The 20,034-nt window shown below is 40.2% G+C and overlaps 1 protein-coding gene across 1 annotated transcript in view; it reads right to left on the bottom strand.

Annotated features, from left to right (window-relative positions):
- Positions 1 to 20,034, bottom strand: part of med13a (mediator complex subunit 13a) — a 289,879-nt gene that overhangs the window by 120,282 nt on the left and 149,563 nt on the right. The window contains exon 4 of the mRNA XM_034179011.1: positions 8,498 to 8,643. Within this exon, the coding sequence (XP_034034902.1) occupies positions 8,498 to 8,643 (146 nt within the window). The remainder of the gene's footprint in view (positions 1 to 8,497; positions 8,644 to 20,034) is intronic.

The following is a 20,034-nucleotide window of genomic DNA, read 5'->3' as shown; positions in this document are numbered from 1 at the left end:
ATGCTTCACTGTCTTCACTGTGAACTGTGGCTTGAATTCAGAGTTTGGGGGTCGTCTCACAAACTGTCTGCGGCCCTTGGAACCAAAAAGAACACTTTTACTCTCAGTAGTCCACAAAATATTCCTCCATTTCTCTTTAGGCCAGTTGATGTGTTCTTTGGCAAATTGTAACCTCTTCTGCACTATGTCTTTTATTTAACAGAGGGACTTTGCGGGGGATTATTGCAAATAAATTAGCTTCACACAGGCGTCTTCTAACTGTCACAGCACTTACAGGTAACTCCAGACTGTCTTTGATCATCCTGGAGCTGATCAATGGGTGAGCCTTTGCCATTCTGGTTATTTTTATATCCATTTTGATGGCTGTTTTCCGTTTTCTTCCACGCATCTTTTTTGTCCATTTTAAAGCATTGGAGATCATTGTAGATGAACAGCCTATAATTTTTTGCACCTGCGTATAAGTTTTCCTTTTTAATCAAATTACGCTGTTCTTCTGAACAATGTCTTGAATGTCCCATTTTCCTCAGGCTTTCAAAGAGAAAAGCATGTTCAACAGGTGCTGGCTTCATCCTTAAATAGGGGACACCTGATTCACACCTGTTTGTTCCACAAAATTGACAAACTCATTGACTGAATGCCACACTACTATTATTGTGAACACCCCCTTTTCTACTTTTTTTTTTACTAATAGCCCAATTTCATAGCCTTAAGAGTGTGCATATCATGAATGCTTGGTCTTGTTGGATTTGTGAGAATCTACTGAATCTACTGGTACCTTGTTTCCCATGTAACAATAAGAAATATACTCAAAACCTGGATTAATCTTTTTAGTCACATAGCACTACTATTATTCTGAACACTATGTACATGCAGGTGTTAACAGATAACTGTGAGCAATGAAAGCACAAGTTTCTATAGAATGATACGCCAGGCAGAAGCAATTTCAGTGAAGAGTACAAATCACTACTTAAACTGAAGTCCATGTGTACAGTTATGTGTAATTATTACTTCAGACCAAAATGTGTGCATAAAAGTGAAAGTAACTCTTTCTGGGGTCAGACGGTGCCTTTTTTCACTAACCGTCATGTTTGACCTTGACCTTTTAGGTCCAAAGTCAAATGCAGTTTGCATTTTGGCTGAACTTCATGTGTCCCAATAACACGTCATGCCTCATGACGTGTTATTGGGACACGTGTACTCGCATGTGTATGGAATATTGTGTACGCGCTGTACACAATATTCCATTTCACTAAAACCACTTCTACAAAAATGACTCAAAGAAGGGAGGGAAAAAAGGTTACCTATGTGGTCGATCATAACAGCCTTAATGAAATTGAAGCTCAGCGCTTTAATCGTTCATTTCTGTGTTTGTTGTCGCACACAAAACCTGAGGCCAATTGTAGGAAAGAGAGCTGAAATTCAGCACATTTATGGAAATTATTTACTGTGTTCCCCCATCACCACTACCCTCCCTTGTCTTGCCCTTCTGCCTGCCAGTCTGACTGCGAGTCTATCTCTGATTCCCTAAAGACATGTCAAATGGGCTCAGATCAGTGTAATGGGCTGAGAATTCATTACATTCACTCTGTGCCCTTTTATGAGGTCACATCCTGAAGAAGCTGCTGGAGCGCTTTGCAGCACAGTAAAGCAAACATGGCAGAGGTGAGCAAGAGGAGGAGGAGGAGGAAAAAATAAAGAATAGAGGGATGACGGGGGAAGTCAGCTCTTCCTCTTGCTGCTATGCTTGGTTACCCAGCAGGAAATATAGTCCAGTGCTGAAACCACACACCTGCACACAGTCACAAACCATAATCAGCAGGAACAAGTGCAGCTCTAAGCGTGGAATATGCTCCCAACCTGTATGTTGTTTGTGGACAATCCCACTTTCGAAAAGAACCTTTCTCTTATAGAGACCAACCCCCACAAAAACTTTCAGGTCAAACACTGAAAGAGTTCCCAAATTATTTGACAGAAACTGAATTCAATATGGCTGCCATAGCTGCCATGATGGATTAGTGGCAACACTTATTAAAAGGAGCCTTCCTCGCAGAGAAACCAACCTTCACAAAAAGTGTCTGGTCAAACGCTGAAAGTGTACTCAAGTTACTGGATGGAAACCAAATTCAAGATGACTGCCATAGACACCCTCTTGGATTAGCGAAGGCATCTATTATCAAAGGGAACGTTCCTCTCAGAAAGACCAACCTTCCCAAAAAAGTTCATGTCAAACAATGAAAGCCTTCACAACAACACCCGAGGACACCAACACAGGAAACACCAACACAGAGGCCTCAACTTAGTGCCTCCAACCTTGAATGGTCTGGGGCATAAAAACAAAAACCTGCACTGAATGTAAACTACATTTAGGATTCATAGAAACAGGCAGTGATCATTTAAGGATATAAGGCAATGTCAATGCCTGTGAACAGAGGTGTTTGGCGATGAGGATGCCAATATCTTTGCAGGCAAACGGAAGTCCAAGTCTTTAGGGTCCTGGTACTGTCGGTCTTGCTGTATGGTTCTGAGACTTGAATGCTGACCAGTGACCTAAGGTAATGACTGGATGTCTTTGGTACTAGTTGTCTTCAAAGGATTGTTGTATACCGCTGGAATTACTTTTTATCAAACGAGCGGTTACTAAGAGTGACTAGGATGAGGAGTATCACCTGCATTTTCAGGAAGCCTCAGCTATGACATTTTTACCATGTGGCCCATTTCTCTGAAAATGATCCAGCACGCAGGTGTCTGAGTGTTGAGGACCCCAGTAGCTAGAGAAGGCTAAAGGAACGCTCACGTTTCACCTGGCTACGGCAGATATAGGGTTATTGGGATTGGACTGGTTGTCTGCCGGGGCGGTTGCCATCCAGGACACAAGGTGGTTCCGTGGTGTTGTGGATGAGGCAAAGTGCAGCACCAGTGTATGCTCCCACACTTGATTTGACAATGCCTCTCCAATTAAGGTCCAATGACCTAATATGGTGCTCAGGAGAATTTCTAGTGCAGCCTTTCCCAAACTTAAAAAGAGCAGGGCCCCACTTTGAAATCTCAAAACCTTCTGGGGCTCACCCAAATTTTTAATCACAATTTATTCAACACATGAGAAAAAGATTAAGTGCTTCTATTATGGAAGTACAAGTACTACAGGTGGGCTGCAACCCCTAACGAGCTGTAAAAGTATAGCAGATGGTCCATGAGAGGTCATTAAAAATTTTAATTTTGAAAGAAAGTTTGAAATGATCAAACAATATTTAATTTTTATGTATATAATCAGAAGTAATAAAACAAAATCAAGAGATTTAAATTATTCACTATTTTTCATTTATCTGAACTTATTTAACATAATATACATACACATGGCTTCTTTTGAACCACATACAGTATGGTACCATCATGGCACATAATGTTGGAAATCAATGTTTTAGTGAGTCAAAATCAGACTCTTTTTAACTTGGGTAATCTCATGTTAAGTCAACATGACAGCAAGGCTCATCTATATTTATTTCGATAGTACTTGTTTATCCCTGAAAGCAGCATTTAGGACATGCAAATGCAGTCCAGTTTTAAGGCGTTACTAAACATATGTGACATGCATTACTTTTAAAGTTATTCAGAAATCTATTTTTTAAGAAAACATCTGTATTGTAAAACGTATTAACCAATTCGTGGTTCTGCAGCTCACCATGAAAACTGAATTGGCCCTGACAACATCAAATATTACAACATGATTTGGAACACTGCAAATATACAAATGAGTCAGGAAAAGGCTTCATTGGCCAATAAATTATGCCATCAATAACCATCCATTGATTGGTAACTGGGGAGCAGTATTGTCTTGAATGGTGAGTAAAACCCATCAGGATCGAGATAAGACTGATTAAATTTAATCCATATATGAGACAGCTGCTTCGAATAATGCTTTTATTTTTGTGAAATGCACTGGCCCTTAACCATAAATGATATTATTACCTCCCTTTGGGAGAGCTCTCGAGAAAGAAAAAAGAAAAATGGCTCGCTATGTAGAAGTTACTGTGGTGAAGGGAATAAAGGGCCACTGTTATTACTCTGCAGGAGGGACATGGAGAGAGGAGGATTCATTTCAAGCACACCTGTTGAGCAGAGTAAGAGGACAATTCCAGTTTGCTGAAGTCATTCGCCAGCAAAATGTTCAGAGTAAAATGATGAAAAGCAAGATCGTGAATTGAGAAGTTCTTGCTTTTTCCAACTCTTAATTTGTTTATAGTTGTACGCAGCTTTACAAATGCTAAAACTTAATTCCAGTTACATTTTTATAATTTATTAAATTATTATTATTATTAAATTACATTACGATTTATGTTCAAACATATGTGGGTGGTGGGCCCACAGCCTAAAGAATTTAACAAAGAAAAGGCCTCATCCTGCCCAAAGTTCAAAACAAAGAACCTTAAAATCTCTTCTCCCCTAGCGATCAGCAGAAAGGGTGGGGTTGGTGACATCTATTATCTAAACTTCACATGTGGATTGGACACACCAACAAAGACTCCGGGACTCAGGCTGTGGCATCATCAAAAAAATTTGTATAAAAGGTCCTAAGTGGAAGAATCTTTCTTTGCTGGCACCACCACCATCCCATCAACACCAATGAGATGAGCTCCAATGCTTTGGTGCCAACCAACTGCCTGCAGCCCCCAGCCACAGCAGGCTGAGCCACAACAATGCACTCAACTCCACCTGTGCCACGAGAGGCCATCTGAAGCTGTAAATGCTGTGTACGAACCAAGAACTTTTTAGAAGTCAACTGCTCCACTGAACTAAACCTTTTTCCAGAAAAAACCTTAACGTTAACTATTAGTATCACCAGTGCTAACCGCTTACGCTGCCATGTTTAAATAATTGAAATGGCCACACTACTCCATGAACACTTGTTCCCCTTCATTCTCTTTCTGTCTTGCTTTGGTCCGTACTAACACAGACTGTAGACTTGACAAACAACACTGTTGTTTAGCTTAGTGCCATTGTGACACCATTAAACACAAGGTAGGTGCTCCACAGCCATAATACTACACCCAACTGGCAGTAACCACACATACATACACAAACTGTTTAACGCATCGTGTGCGCACAACTGCAAATTTGTGTGTATGTGGGTATACTTTCACTGTTAATTGCTACCAGGTAATAAATGAATCATATTAACTTATTGATATATACATAAATGTCTTTACTATTAATAGTTACCACAGGCAACTATTAACATTGTGCTAATAACCAGACCTGCATTTATCTGTGCACAACAACGGGTCTCCTTTCTGTTTCAGTGGAAATGCGACGGTTTGTGTTCATGTTTGGATTCATGTGGGTGATGAATATAAAACAGCTACCAAAATAACAGTAGAGAGGAAAAACTATATTTAAAAAAAAACTATAAAACACTACACGACTATTTAAAAAAATCTATAGCACACTGAGTTTTGTTGTGGGTGCATTTAAAATAATGTACAAAAAAAAAAAACAAGCTCTGAAACTACTCACAGAGATGTCAAACAGTCCTTCAAGACCTTACTCCCCTCACTTGCTTGAAAAGTGTGCACAATTAACAGTAAGCCTGCATTTCAGTGGATGCATGACACTTTTTTCTGATAAGCACTAATGTGTGCACAAACATACCATAATGAAGCATTTTTTTGGTTTTTAAGAGACATTAAATTTGGCTGCACTGCAACAATTTCATGTTGTTAAAATCCACCTTTTGAATAGCCAAAGCATAAAGTGGCATCGCTGTGTTTGCATTAGCTAGGCTGGATAAAATAAAGGTGCTTCCTGAATGCAGAAATACAGTATTTGTGTCAGCAAGGGCATCCACAAGAGGTGAGAAAAATCTTTCAATATGTGATCATTATTTGTTGTTTATTCAGCTTTTCTTCCACAAATGAGGCAAATGAGGCTTTGACTGTTTACAATAGCTAATCAATACACAAGGCCATTGTTGCTCATCCTCTTATTTTTTCTGTTCATTATAGCAGAAATTTTGCCAAATAATGGGTTGACACTGCACGTAGGGATTATCCCAGCCTGAGCCAGAGAATGCAGACAAACGATTTCTCTCTTTTCTAAGTCAGTTACTATTATTGCAAATTATAAATATGCATGTGTCTGCAAAGGCAAACATCACATAGTTGAGGACAGCGAAATTTTAAACTCATGACAGTCGCAACAATGCCTCCATCAGGAAATTGTATGCATCACTGTTGGCCAGAATGGCCAATGCTCTAATTTAAAGCAATTCCATCTTCAACTCATATTTGTGTGGGGTAAAGCACACAAATGTTGAGGAGAACAAAGGTTCAATATCTGGGTCAAAGATACCCCAACACAAAGCCGCACATGGGAATCAAACTCACCAAACCTTTTCCTCATAGAGAGTATATCCTATCCACTAAATTACAGTCACCTATAGAGGGTTTTCAATCACGTGACTGATTTGCTGCAGGACAGGTGCCGTCTCCATTCTGGATTACAAGGAGGCTGGCGCGTGATAGAAAAATGAAGAGAATGTCCGGTTATTACGATGCTTTAAATCCTCGAGATAAAGCTATTTATCGTGATAGATGTGTAGCAGTTGGTTCAGTGGATCCGTATCTTATACCAGATAGTGAATTTAGTGTTGATGTAACAAACTGGCCGACAGTGTCACACTGTTGAAACGTTTACCATGTGAGTAAAAACCCAGAATTCCGGTAATTTCCAGAAGACTTTCATCACTGATTCCTGTAAAACAAAAAAATTATCACAAATGTTTTTTTTTTTTTTTTTTGGGGGGGGGGAGCAAACTGATTGATTACTATTTTGTTTTTTTGTCTTTCAGCAGCTGTTCCCAGTTGCTTGTGGGTTGCCACAGTGGATCTGCTGCACTGGGATTTGGCACAGATTTTATACTAGATGCTTTTCCTGATGCAACTCCAGTCTGAAGTGAGAAACAAATGCAGCTCCTGGTGTTCTTAAGACATGGTTCAAGTACTGAGTTACATTTTACTGACATAGAAGCCAAAAATAAACTTTCTTATAACAATAAAAATACTGTTTCTAGCTGAACAAAATACTTATCAATATATAATCGAAAGAATTAATACAAAACCTTTTTCCAAAAAAATAAGTTATGTGAACTTAACCAAAGCTATATCTAACCTTGGCAGTAACTAAGTTCTACAGATCTATGAGACAGCGGTCTCACCATACGTTGCTTAAACTAAATTCATCAAAACATATGAACTTGTTTTCTTGAAATTCTACAATATTCTTTACATTTTAGTCCTGCCTCAGCTCAGACAGTGCCATATGGTAGAGGTGCAATGTATTTTCATTGCGAGAAGCCCTGCTTGCATCAACTCTATTCTCAGCTAGGAGATCAACATTTGAAGACCTAATCCTGCTGAAGGTTCCATTTCCATACCACTGCACAATGACAGTATCATTGGCTGACCTGAGCAGTGTGCTTTTTCTGTAGGGAGCAGGAACATCATTCCTGGTGATAGATATATCTGTTTCAGAAATAGATCTAAACTCTCATGACATACACCATGTTTTCAAAAATACCTCTACAGCACCACGGTGAAGGTCTTTGTAAAAAAAAAAAATAATCACAAAAAATACAGGAGATGCAGAAATCTAAATACAACCTCATTAATTGACATATATTTGGCAATAGAAAGATATGTTTTTCATTGAGCTAGGATGAAAATCTTTTGAGATTATTATTATTATTATTATTTTTTTTTACACAGGGCAGTATTTTTTTCACGCATTCAACTTCTGATACAGCTAGCTGTCTACTTTGTGACATAAGCACGCTGTATGTACCAATAGATAAAAATTGATTATTTTGTGTATTAACATATGTTCACAATATTTGTGTGAAATATCAAAATTTTACCATGAATTTGGAGCAGACAAGTATTAGAAGTTCCGCTTTTGGCTCCAATGTCTAAATTTTGTTGTGGTTTTCAACTTTGCTTGTTTGTCATTTGGCAATGATTTTCTTAGACAAATTGTAATGGAATACCTAAAAACTGGAGTTTTGAAATTTCAAATATGGTTTGTGAGTTCCATGCAAACGTTTTGGGTGCCTATATAAATAGCAAATGTATAACAGGGCAAAATAGGTCTAATCAAAACATACTATGTATAGCCGCACAGGTGATTACTAAAATCTGAGCCATGAATCAAATAATACATTCAGGGACATTTATTAACAACTGCTAAACCAGTGATCAGATTTCCAACAACTTGATGCTGACATGCACACAAGTGTAGGACTGTTTAAAATAGTTGATCAACGCTAACCTTTATTTTCATGGTCAACGTTGTTGTGCCAGAGGGCCAGAAGAAGGCTGCAAAATTCACTAAGTCAATTTTTTTCATGCTACAAGCTGTTTATTTTTCTTGTTCTACAATGCCTTTGAATCTGTCCCTGTGCATTATGAGTGGCTCGATACACTGCTGGTTACAGGACAGAACCCACCTTGGAAGGGGCTGGATGCTTGCTGAGCCAGAGAGAGGTGCTCCTCAGTCAGGTGGTAGACAGGCTGGTGCTGGTTGATCTCCACACTGGCGCACACATTACTTTCACCATGCAAGAAGAAGGTGAAGGCGCATGACAGATGTTCACTGTTGGTCAGAGAAACACATGAGGTGAGGTCAGAGGTGACTCATTTGGGATCTTCCTTCTTGCTCTTGCTTGCCTCTACTGGTGGTTGGCTCTCACTCACTTGTATCACTTCCTGTTCCGGAGCACAGCGGTGTTTTTCTGTATCTGTTAGCTGTTTAATCTGCGCAGTTAGATTGATCTAGTTATCTAGATTACGATTTGTTTCCCAGTGTAATCTTTACGTGCCTTAACTAAAGCACTCCTTCTGCTGAATCACCTCTAAATTATTTACACATTATTCACTTTGCGTGTTTTTAGGAATCCGCTAGCTTAGCGTAGCTACTAGCTCTTAGCCGATTTAGCATGGCGGCTTCTCCTGTCTCTCCCGCACTTTTCTGCTCTGGGTGTGAAATGTTTAGTTATTCCTCGGCCTCCTTTAGCAGTAACGGTACTTGTAATAAGTGTAGCTTATTCGTAGCTTTGGAGGCCAGGCTGGGCGAATTGGAGACTTGGCTCCGCACCGTGGAAAATTCTACAGTTAGCCAGGCCCCTGTAGTCGGTGCGGACCAAGGTAGCTTAGCCGCCGTTAGTTCCCCCCTGGCAGATCCCGAGCAGCCGGGAAAGCAGGCTGACTGGGTGACTGTGAGGAGGAAGCGTAGCCCTAAACAGAAGCCCCGTGTACACCGCCAACCCGTTCACATCTCTAACCGTTTTTCCCCACTCGACGACACACCCGCCGAGGATCAAACTCTGGTTATTGGCGACTCTGTTTTGAGAAATGTGAAGTTAGCGACACCAGCAACCACAGTCAATTGTCTTCCGGGGGCCAGAGCAGGCGACATTGAAGGAAATTTGAAACTGCTGGCTAAGGCTAAGCGTAAATTTGGTAAGATTGTAATTCACGTCGGCAGTAATGACACCCGGTTACGCCAATCGGAGGTCACTAAAATTAACATTAAATCGGTGTGTAACTTTGCAAAAACAATGTCGGACTCTGTAGTTTTCTCTGGGCCCCTCCCCAATCGGACCGGGAGTGACATGTTTAGCCGCATGTTCTCCTTGAATTGCTGGCTGTCTGAGTGGTGTCCAAAAAATGAGGTGGGCTTCATAGATAATTGGCAAAGCTTCTGGGGAAAACCTGGTCTTGTTAGGAGAGACGGCATCCATCCCACTTTGGATGGAGCAGCTCTCATTTCTAGAAATCTGGCCAATTTTCTTAAATCCTCCAAACCGTGACTATCCAGGGTTGGGACCAGGAAGCAGAGTTGTAGTCTTACACACCTCTCTGCAGCTTCTCTCCCCCTGCCATCCCCTCATTACCCCATCCCCGTAGAGACGGTGCCTGCTCCCAGACTACCAATAACCAGTAAAAATCTATTTAAGCATAAAAATTCAAAAAGAAAAAATAATATAGCACCTACAACTGCACCACAGACTAAAACAGTTAAATGTGGTCTATTAAACATTAGGTCTCTCTCTTCTAAGTCCCTGTTGGTAAATGATATAATAATTGATCAACATATTGATTTATTCTGCCTAACAGAAACCTGGTTACAGCAGGATGAATATGTTAGTTTAAATGAGTCAACACCCCCGAGTCACACTAACTGTCAGAATGCTCGTAGCACGGGCCGGGGCGGAGGATTAGCAGCAATCTTCCATTCCAGCTTATTAATTAATCAAAAACCCAGACAGAGCTTTAATTCATTTGAAAGCTTGTCTCTTAGTCTTGTCCATCCAAATTGGATGTCCCAAAAAACAGTTTTATTTGTTATTATCTATCGTCCACCTGGTCGTTACTGTGAGTTTCTCTGTGAATTTTCAGACCTTTTGTCTGACTTAGTGCTTAGCTCAGATAAGATAATTATAGTGGGCGATTTTAACATCCACACAGATGCTGAGAATGACAGCCTCAACACTGCATTTAATCTATTATTAGACTCTATTGGCTTTGCTCAAAAAGTAAATGAGTCCACCCACCACTTTAATCATATCTTAGATCTTGTTCTGACTTATGGTATGGAAATAGAAGACTTAACAGTATTCCCTGAAAACTCCCTTCTGTCTGATCATTTCTTAATAACATTTACATTTACTCTGATGGACTACCCAGCAGTAGGGAATAAGTTTCATTACACTAGAAGTCTTTCAGAAAGCGCTGTAACTAGGTTTAAGGATATGATTCCTTCTTTATGTTCTCTAATGCCATATAACAACACAGTGCAGAGTAGCTACCTAAACTCTGTAAGGGAGATAGAGTATCTCGTCAATAGTTTTACATCCTCATTGAAGACAACTTTGGATGCTGTAGCTCCTCTGAAAAAGAGAGCTTTAAATCAGAAGTGTCTGACTCCGTGGTATAACTCACAAACTCGTAGCTTAAAGCAGATAACCCGTAAGTTGGAGAGGAAATGGCGTCTCACTAATTTAGAAGATCTTCACTTAGCCTGGAAAAAGAGTCTGTTGCTCTATAAAAAAGCCCTCCGTAAAGCTAGGACATCTTTCTACTCATCACTAATTGAAGAAAATAGGAACAACCCCAGATTTCTTTTCAGCACTGTAGCCAGGCTGACAAAGACTCAGAGCTCTATTGAGCTGAGTATTCCATTAACTTTAACTAGTAATGACTTCATGACTTTCTTTGCTAACAAAATTTTAACTATTAGAGAAAAAATTACTCATAACCATCCCAAAGACGTATCGTTATCTTTGGCTGCTTTCAGTGATGCCGGTATTTGGTTAGACTCTTTCTCTCCGATTGTTCTGTCTGAGTTATTTTCATTAGTTACTTCATCCAAACCATCAACATGTTTATTAGACCCCATTCCTACCAGGCTGCTCAAGGAGCCCTACCATTATTTAATGCTTCGATCTTAAATATGATCAATCTATCTTTGTTAGTTGGCTATGTACCACAGGCTTTTAAGGTGGCAGTAATTAAACCATTACTTAAAAAGCCATCACTTGACCCAGCTATCTTAGCTAATTATAGGCCAATCTCCAACCTTCCTTTTCTCTCAAAAATTCTTGAAAGGGTAGTTGTAAAACAGCTAACTGATCATCTGCAGAGGAATGGTCTATTTGAAGAGTTTCAGTCAGGTTTTAGAATTCATCATAGTACAGAAACAGCATTAGTGAAGGTTACAAATGATCTTCTCATGGCCTCGGACAGTGGACTCATCTCTGTGCTTGTTCTGTTAGACCTCAGTGCTGCTTTTGATACTGTTGACCATAAAATTTTATTACAGAGATTAGAGCATGCCATAGGTATTAAAGGCACTGCGCTGCGGTGGTTTGAATCATATTTGTCTAATAGATTACAATTTGTTCATGTAAATGGGGAATCTTCTTCACAGACTAAAGTTAATTATGGAGTTCCACAAGGTTCTGTGCTAGGACCAATTTTATTCACTTTATATATGCTTCCCTTAGGCAGTATTATTAGACGGTATTGCTTAAATTTTCATTGTTACGCAGATGATACCCAGCTTTCTCTATCCATGAAGCCAGAGGACACACACCAATTAGCTAAACTGCAGGATTGTCTTACAGACATAAAGACATGGATGACCTCTAATTTCCTGCTTTTAAACTCAGATAAAACTGAAGTTATTGTACTTGGCCCCACAAATCTTAGAAACATGGTGTCTAACCAGATCCTTACTCTGGATGGCATTACCCTGACCTCTAGTAATACTGTGAGAAATCTTGGAGTCATTTTTGATCAGGATATGTCATTCAAGGCGCATATTAAACAAATATGTAGGACTGCTTTTTTGCATTTACGCAATATCTCTAAAATTAGAAAGGTCTTGTCTCAGAGTGATGCTGAAAAACTAATTCATGCATTTATTTCCTCTAGGCTGGACTATTGTAATTCATTATTATCAGGTTGTCCTAAAAGTTCCCTAAAAAGCCTTCAGTTAATTCAAAATGCTGCAGCTAGAGTACTGACGGGGACTGGAAGGAGAGAGCATATCTCACCCATATTGGCCTCTCTTCATTGGCTTCCTATTAATTCTAGAATAGAATTTAAAATTCTTCTTCTTACTTATAAGGTTTTGAATAATCAGGTCCCATCTTATCTTAGAGACCTCGTAGTACCATATCACCCCAATAGAGCGCTTCGCTCTCAGACTGCAGGCTTACTTGTAGTTCCTAGGGTTTGTAAGAGTAGAATGGGAGGCAGAGCCTTCAGCTTTCAGGCTCCTCTCCTGTGGAACCAGCTCCCAATTCAGATCAGGGAGACAGACACCCTCTCTACTTTTAAGATTAGGCTTAAAACTTTCCTTTTTGCTAAAGCTTATAGTTAGGGCTGGATCAGGTGACCCTGAACCATCCCTTAGTTATGCTGCTATAGACGTAGACTGCTGGGGGGTTCCCATGATGCACTGTTTCTTTCTCTTTTTGCTCTGTATGCACCACTCTGCATTTAATCATTAGTGATCGATCTCTGCTCCCCTCCACAGCATGTCTTTTTCCTGGTTCTCTCCCTCAGCCCCAACCAGTCCCAGCAGAAGACTGCCCCTCCCTGAGCCTGGTTCTGCTGGAGGTTTCTTCCTGTTAAAAGGGAGTTTTTCCTTCCCACTGTAGCCAAGTGCTTGCTCACAGGGGGTCGTTTTGACCGTTGGGGTTTTACATAATTATTGTATGGCCTTGCCTTACAATATAAAGCGCCTTGGGGCAACTGTTTGTTGTGATTTGGCGCTATATAAAAAAATTGATTGATTGATTGATTGATCTTCACATTCACTGCTTTGAAATGCTGTACTGCCTGAAATGAATTAACTCCATCAGATGCTGAGGCAGAGAAAGGGAAGCAAATCAGATGGTTTCATTCATACTGTTGTTAACAGAGAAAGCAGAAGAACTGCTCAAAGGCAGAGAGGAAAATGTCATTACAAGACACCTTCATAGCCTATAATGGAATCTTTTTTTAATCACACTCCTTGTTAGCATGACAGAGTCTTGATAGAAAAGATGAACCTGAAGATGGATACAAGAGGTAAAAGGAAGATTTGAAATGTCTGTCACGTCTGGTGACAGATGTTAATGCTAAATGCTTTTCAATGCTACTTGGAAACTTGACAATGACTGTTAAAGCATATTGGAATTGAAAGAAAATTATTTCTAAGGTACAGAAAAATTCAGTGCAAATCTGTTACATTTTGATGATCCAGATGTGGAAATAGATGTTTGACAGTGTTTCGTATGAAACCAACTTTTTCTGAACAAAGATCACTTTTCATATCGGGCAAAAATCAAAGATCTGATTTTAAGAAGTATTCAAAGCTGAATAATGTTGCATTTCTCTGCCAGATTAGTTTGTGTGTCTTCAGTCACCTGCTCTAAAACATCATCTTTTAAAATAAAATTCAACTCAAACATGAAACAGAGGCTCCACACAAAAAATGAGAATATCAAGCTTCTGACAGGATAGAAACAAATAGTAAGTCCCTTCGGCTGCATCCTTGTTTTCACTCAGAATTACCACATGGCATACAGGTTTTATGCAGGATGGTCTTTCTGACGCAACTCCACATTACATGGAGTATTTAATTGTGGCAGGGGTGGGGTTTGAACGGGGAACCTTACACACTGAAAAACAAATGCACTAACCACTTCTCCACCATCCCTGCTGAAAGAACAAATAAATAAAATAAAACTATGTGTAACTTGTACCAGTCCTGTGGAACCAGCTCCCAATTCAGATCAGGGAGACAGACACCCTCTCTACTTTTAAGATTAGGCTTAAAACTTTCCTTTTTGCTAAAGCTTATAGTTAGGGCTGGATCAGGTGACCCTGAACCATCCCTTAGTTATGCTGCTATAGACGTAGACTGCTGGGGGGTTCCCATGATGCACTGTTTCTTTCTCTTTTTGCTCTGTATGCACCACTCTGCATTTAATCATTAGTGATCGATCTCTGCTCCCCTCCACAGCATGTCTTTTTCCTGGTTCTCTCCCTCAGCCCCAACCAGTCCCAGCAGAAGACTGCCCCTCCCTGAGCCTGGTTCTGCTGGAGGTTTCTTCCTGTTAAAAGGGAGTTTTTCCTTCCCACTGTAGCCAAGTGCTTGCTCACAGGGGGTCGTTTTGACCGTTGGGGTTTTACATAATTATTGTATGGCCTTGCCTTGCAATATGAAGCGCCTTGGGGCAACTGTTTGTTGTGATTTGGCGCTATATAAAAAAATTGATTGATTGATTGAGTAATTCATTTACAATCACGAGCCAGCCAATATTCCCCTCAGTGAGTTTGATGGTTTTTGCAGTCCTTCTCGGTATGAGCACACCTGAATTTTAAGTACAGAATTCAATATATCCAACTACAAAGTGAATGTTATAACAGATTTCACAATATAAGGTGGGGGGGCTGAAGGGAGAAGCTCTTCTAGAATATTTGCCAATTCACTCCAGTGAAGTGCTGTATGAGTGGCGTAACGTTATCTCAAAACCACAGTAAACCCCTTTTGTGCAAAGGTTCAGGCTCAAACAACGTTGAAAATTGTATTTCAAATCTGACGGTTGATACATTAAAAATGCTAGGTGATGGGGTGAAGCTCCTCTTGCATTCTGCTAAGTCACTTCATTGCAGCAATACAACTGTGGCATAACTGTTGTAAAACCACTGTGAACCCCTTAGTGCAAAATATGGGGTCTACAACTAATCTAGCTATAAATTACATTGAGAACCTATTGCCAAGCTGACACTTTATACATGAAATATGCAGTGGGGTGACAGGAGCACCAGTATTTGTACGATGTAGTGACTGGGGTGGTGTGAAATCATTAATCCAGATGAAATCATTATTCCATTCAAATCCAGTATACACACACACATCCGAAAAGCATACACAGCACTTCATTTTTTTCACCATTTTATATATACATATATATATATACATATATATATATATATATATATATATATATATATATATATAAAATTATTTATTTTTATTTTTTTTACCATATTTGCGAAAGTATAAATTGCACCATACTATAAGTTGCACCTTTTACCTTCTTTAAAAAATGCACCTTGGAAAAAAGCTTTTATATATTCTGCCCCTTCCACAGGGAATAACCGACAAACTGAACTGAAGTTGCCAGAACTGATCTCTCTGGGGGAGTTTCAGTTAATGATGAGGGATGGAGAGGAAAAATTTCCCTGTTTTTAAATGTTTTTATGATGCCATTTTAGAAAACTGTACCTGTATTCCATGCTGACTGGGTGTTGTGATTTTATTTTATTTATTGAAATGGGTATGTGTGTGTGTATAAATGTAAATATCGTATATATAAACACTGTATATTATATTGTTTAGTGCTTTGATTCCTGCTAACACCTTATAATTGTGATAACTGTGATAATAATAATTAATATTATTAATAACACTTGATTTTCATGGGAATATAAATCCCAGGACCTCACAAACTCATAAAATAACTGGGAAATACAGCATTTATTTCACCTGTACTTCTCAAACCTGTTTAACTGTTCACGTGAACCTGTCTCGTAATGTACATTACTGATGTTCAATACATGTGACACATATGGCTAGGAAATGTGACTTGAGTTTCATGGCTCGAGGAAAGGAAGAGAGTGACTCATAAAACGCTGCCGGCAGGTGGTTTGTGTGTGTGTATGAGTGAGATTGTTTATGTGCCGCCGTCTGTTCAGTGTTGATTTCACTATGTGTAAAAACAGAGGCAAGCCCTGAATGACCGCCAACAAGCTTATACACACACACACACACACACACACACACACACACACACACACACACACACACACACACACACACACACACACACACACACACACACACACACACACACACACACACACACACACAAAAGGGCTTTTATGCTTACAGCGCCAGCCTGTGCCAGACTGACCTCAACAGCCCACCAAAAAAGTGACAAGTTGAAGAAGAAAAGGAAGGACAAGGCAGCCGGAAGGAGAGAGAGAGACAGACTAAAATTCCGGGCATTGTCCGCAGTCTTTGTCTTTCTTTCAGCCTGCTCACACAGATGCAGAGAGTGCAAGAGACAGCACAAGTGACTGATGACCAAATGAAAGTGGACACAGTGAATTTGGAAGTGGATCAAAAAGAGCTTCCTCCCATGAGGATTTGGCTAAGCAAATATCAGTCGCCTGTCCCCGTCTGTTGCTCTGGCACACCTACTCTGCAGAGGATTAAAGCGAAGGGAAAAGAGCAAAGAGAGAGCAAGTACTTCAGTAAGAAAATTCCACCTACATAGTGGGCAGATGCCCTAAGGGCCTTACAACTTGACATTCATCATACATCATACATCTTTTTCTTCCATCCTGTAAAAACTGAGGTGGTACCACCACTGCTAATTGGTGAATGACCATGAGTCTGATGACATTTTATAGCTTAGTAGGCTAAGTAAGGTGAGTAACAAGACAGACAACCTTTGTAAAGTTAGGAATGCAAACAAAGTATTAACATTGTTCATGAGTACTTTTCCACGTTTAAAAGTGGTCCAGAGACTGGATCATGTCCAAACAGACTGATAAAACAGAAACGCATCATCCTACCCTTATTACTGCCACTAAAGTGCCCTTGAGCAAGGCCTTTAATCCCCTGCAGACAACTCCAGTGGGGCTGACCAACACATCCAACTGTGGCAAATTTCACAGATGTCAATGTGAGCAAGTGTGACCAGTCATGCCTGAATACCTGCCCAATTAAAGGCTAAGAAAAAACAAGTACCACTGTAGTTCCTCAATTAATTAAAATAAACACACACACTCTATTCCTGGTACTGCGAGAACAGGCAGGAGGAAAAGTACAAAAGTTCCTTAATCAACATGTGATACAGACCTGGGCTCGACTCCCGATCACATTACCTCTTGAAGAAGCCACTTCATTGCCATTGTTCTAGTCCACCTTGTTGTAAATGGGTACCAGCTTTGGCTGGGGAAGTAACCTGCAATGGACTGGAGTCCTGTCCAGTGGGAGTTGTGGACTCTCATCTGCTTCACTCTATGGAATCCAGGGATAAACGCGCGCACTAGGGTCATGTGATATATTGTTTGAGCATTGCCATCACAATGTGCGTGCATGCAACAGTTACATCACATGACTCGCAATGTGGCATAATTAAATTAAGCATGCACGTTTAGATTGCCAAGTTATAACAGTGAAAGTCCGCTTTCTTTTTTCATGACTAACCAATAAAATCTGTCAAAGACAGCGGCCAAAAACAGCACTTTTTGAATCCAGGTCCCAGAGTGGATAAATCTGAAATGCTGGATTCTTGTCTCTGTGTGGACAAGCAATACAGAACGTTTCTGAAATGATGATGTCATAGCCCTGCCACTGTAACCTCAGCCACTCATAATTAATGACATTTTGTTGCTGTTAATAGTGTAATTAACTCACTTTTTTTGTCTTGGTGGCTCATTAATGGCATTTATTTGTGTCATGAGCAGAAAGCTGAAGAGATGAGGAAAGGCTGTGGTGAACACTGATCGTGAATAAATGGAATGCTGTGATGCTAATAAAATAATTGAAGAAAGGAGGTTCAGCTTTTAAAACAAGTTCTTTTTCCTTCTTGTTGGTGGCTTCCTTCAGCTCAGGCTGAGAAACACACCTGGAGCACTGTATTAATAACACAGAAGGACTTCTTTAAAAACGTTGCATAAATTCACAAGCAATTTCCAAAAAAGAGAATTAAAGTATTTCCAAAAAAAGATGATCTTCTGTGGATTACAGTTTTCTGAAAAAAGACTATTTACTCAGTTTGCTGCTCTGAAATGTTCAAACTGTTGCTACACTGATGAGCTCCTTACACAGGTTATGCACATGCTCCTGTCTTCTTCTCTGCTTTTTTTTGGTGAAATCATTACAGCGCCACATACAGGCCTGGCATATTTACAACAGCATTTTCAGGTGTTTTCAATGGATTCATGTGGACGGAGATATTTATGGAAACAAGTATATATCGGAATATGTGTCAATTTTTCCAATATCATGCAGCCCCAACTGGCACCAGTGGTCCTGAGAGCCTATGCATATAGGACTTAATTTTACATACTTCTTCTTCTGTCACTATAGCACACAGCAGGTTGCTCTGTTAGACAGGTGTTGGAGTACCAATGTAGAGACTGACTGGAGTTCGATTCCAGGCGTGTGCTACACCTGTGTGCTGGGGTACTTGACTGTGACCTGAGACAAGACACTTCATCTGTATCCTCCCAATCCATCAATGTGTAAATGTATACTGGCCTTGGCTGCAGGAAGTAGAATCGGGGTTTCATTGGCTTCATGCTAAAGTATCCGGGGATAAACACGGGCCTGACTGGCCTCAGGGCCTGTACAGGACTTACGAGTTCCAGTCACTAAGAAAAAAAGGTTGTTTGTACAACATTTAAGCAAATACACTGTAACAAAACATTTCACTGGTGTTGAAATAACACTGTTTCATCAGTATCGACTACTGGAACAGGTGGGATAAAACCATTATTTCATTAGAAGTAAGTTATAACAGTTATTAACTGAGGCCTTCTGAGGAAATGTAGGTAGCAAATGTAAACATGAGGGAAACCAGCCAGGTGAGGCTGTAAAAAGACAAATGGGGAATTAGGCCATACACTGACACAGAGCCAAGTCACCAAAGCAGCTGGATGGTGAGTTAAGGTTCCACAGCACTTCAAAAGCAGTGGAAAAGGAAAGAAGACTTCCTTCAGGGTCTAACGGGGCCACTGTGCTTCATATTGTTTTGGTGGTATTTGTCAGTGGACCGCCAAGAGGTCTTGGCCTTTTGTCTTTTCTAATTCTGAACATTGCCTCACCTGCAGTTCATAATATCACAAGATTGGGTGCTGGCAGTGCTGGAATGCTGATAAAGAATGCTAACAAATTTACAACCCTAATTCCAATGAAGTTGGGATGTTCCTCTCTCTCTGGACCCTGCCTCCCCGCACTGTGTGTGTCTCGGGAGATCTGGGCGGCTTTGCTTGAGCTGCTGCCCCCGCGACATGACTCCGGATAAAGCAGAAGAAAATGGATGGACGGATGGATTGGGATGTTCCATGAAATGTATTCACACGTCAATTCAATTGAATACACCACAAACACAAGATATTTAATGTTCAAACTGATAGACTTTTTTGTTTTTGTGCAAATATCTACTCATTTTGAAATAGATGCCTGCAACTCATTTCAAAAAAGCTGGGACAGGGGCAACAAAAGACTGGGAAAGCTGATGAATGCTCAAAGAGCACTTGTTTGGAACATTCCACAGGTGAACAGGTTAATTGGAAACAGGTGAGTGTCATGACTGGGTGTAAAAGGAGCATCCCCAAGTGGCTCAGCCGTTCACAAGCAAAGATGGGGCGAGGATCACCACTTCGTGAACAACTGTGTGAAAAAATAGTC

This window comes from Thalassophryne amazonica, chromosome 9, assembly GCF_902500255.1.
Source record: "Thalassophryne amazonica chromosome 9, fThaAma1.1, whole genome shotgun sequence".
Lineage (NCBI taxonomy): Eukaryota > Metazoa > Chordata > Actinopteri > Batrachoidiformes > Batrachoididae > Thalassophryne > Thalassophryne amazonica.
Note: the sequence above shows the minus strand (reverse complement) of the source record. Positions and strands in the feature narration are given on the sequence as shown.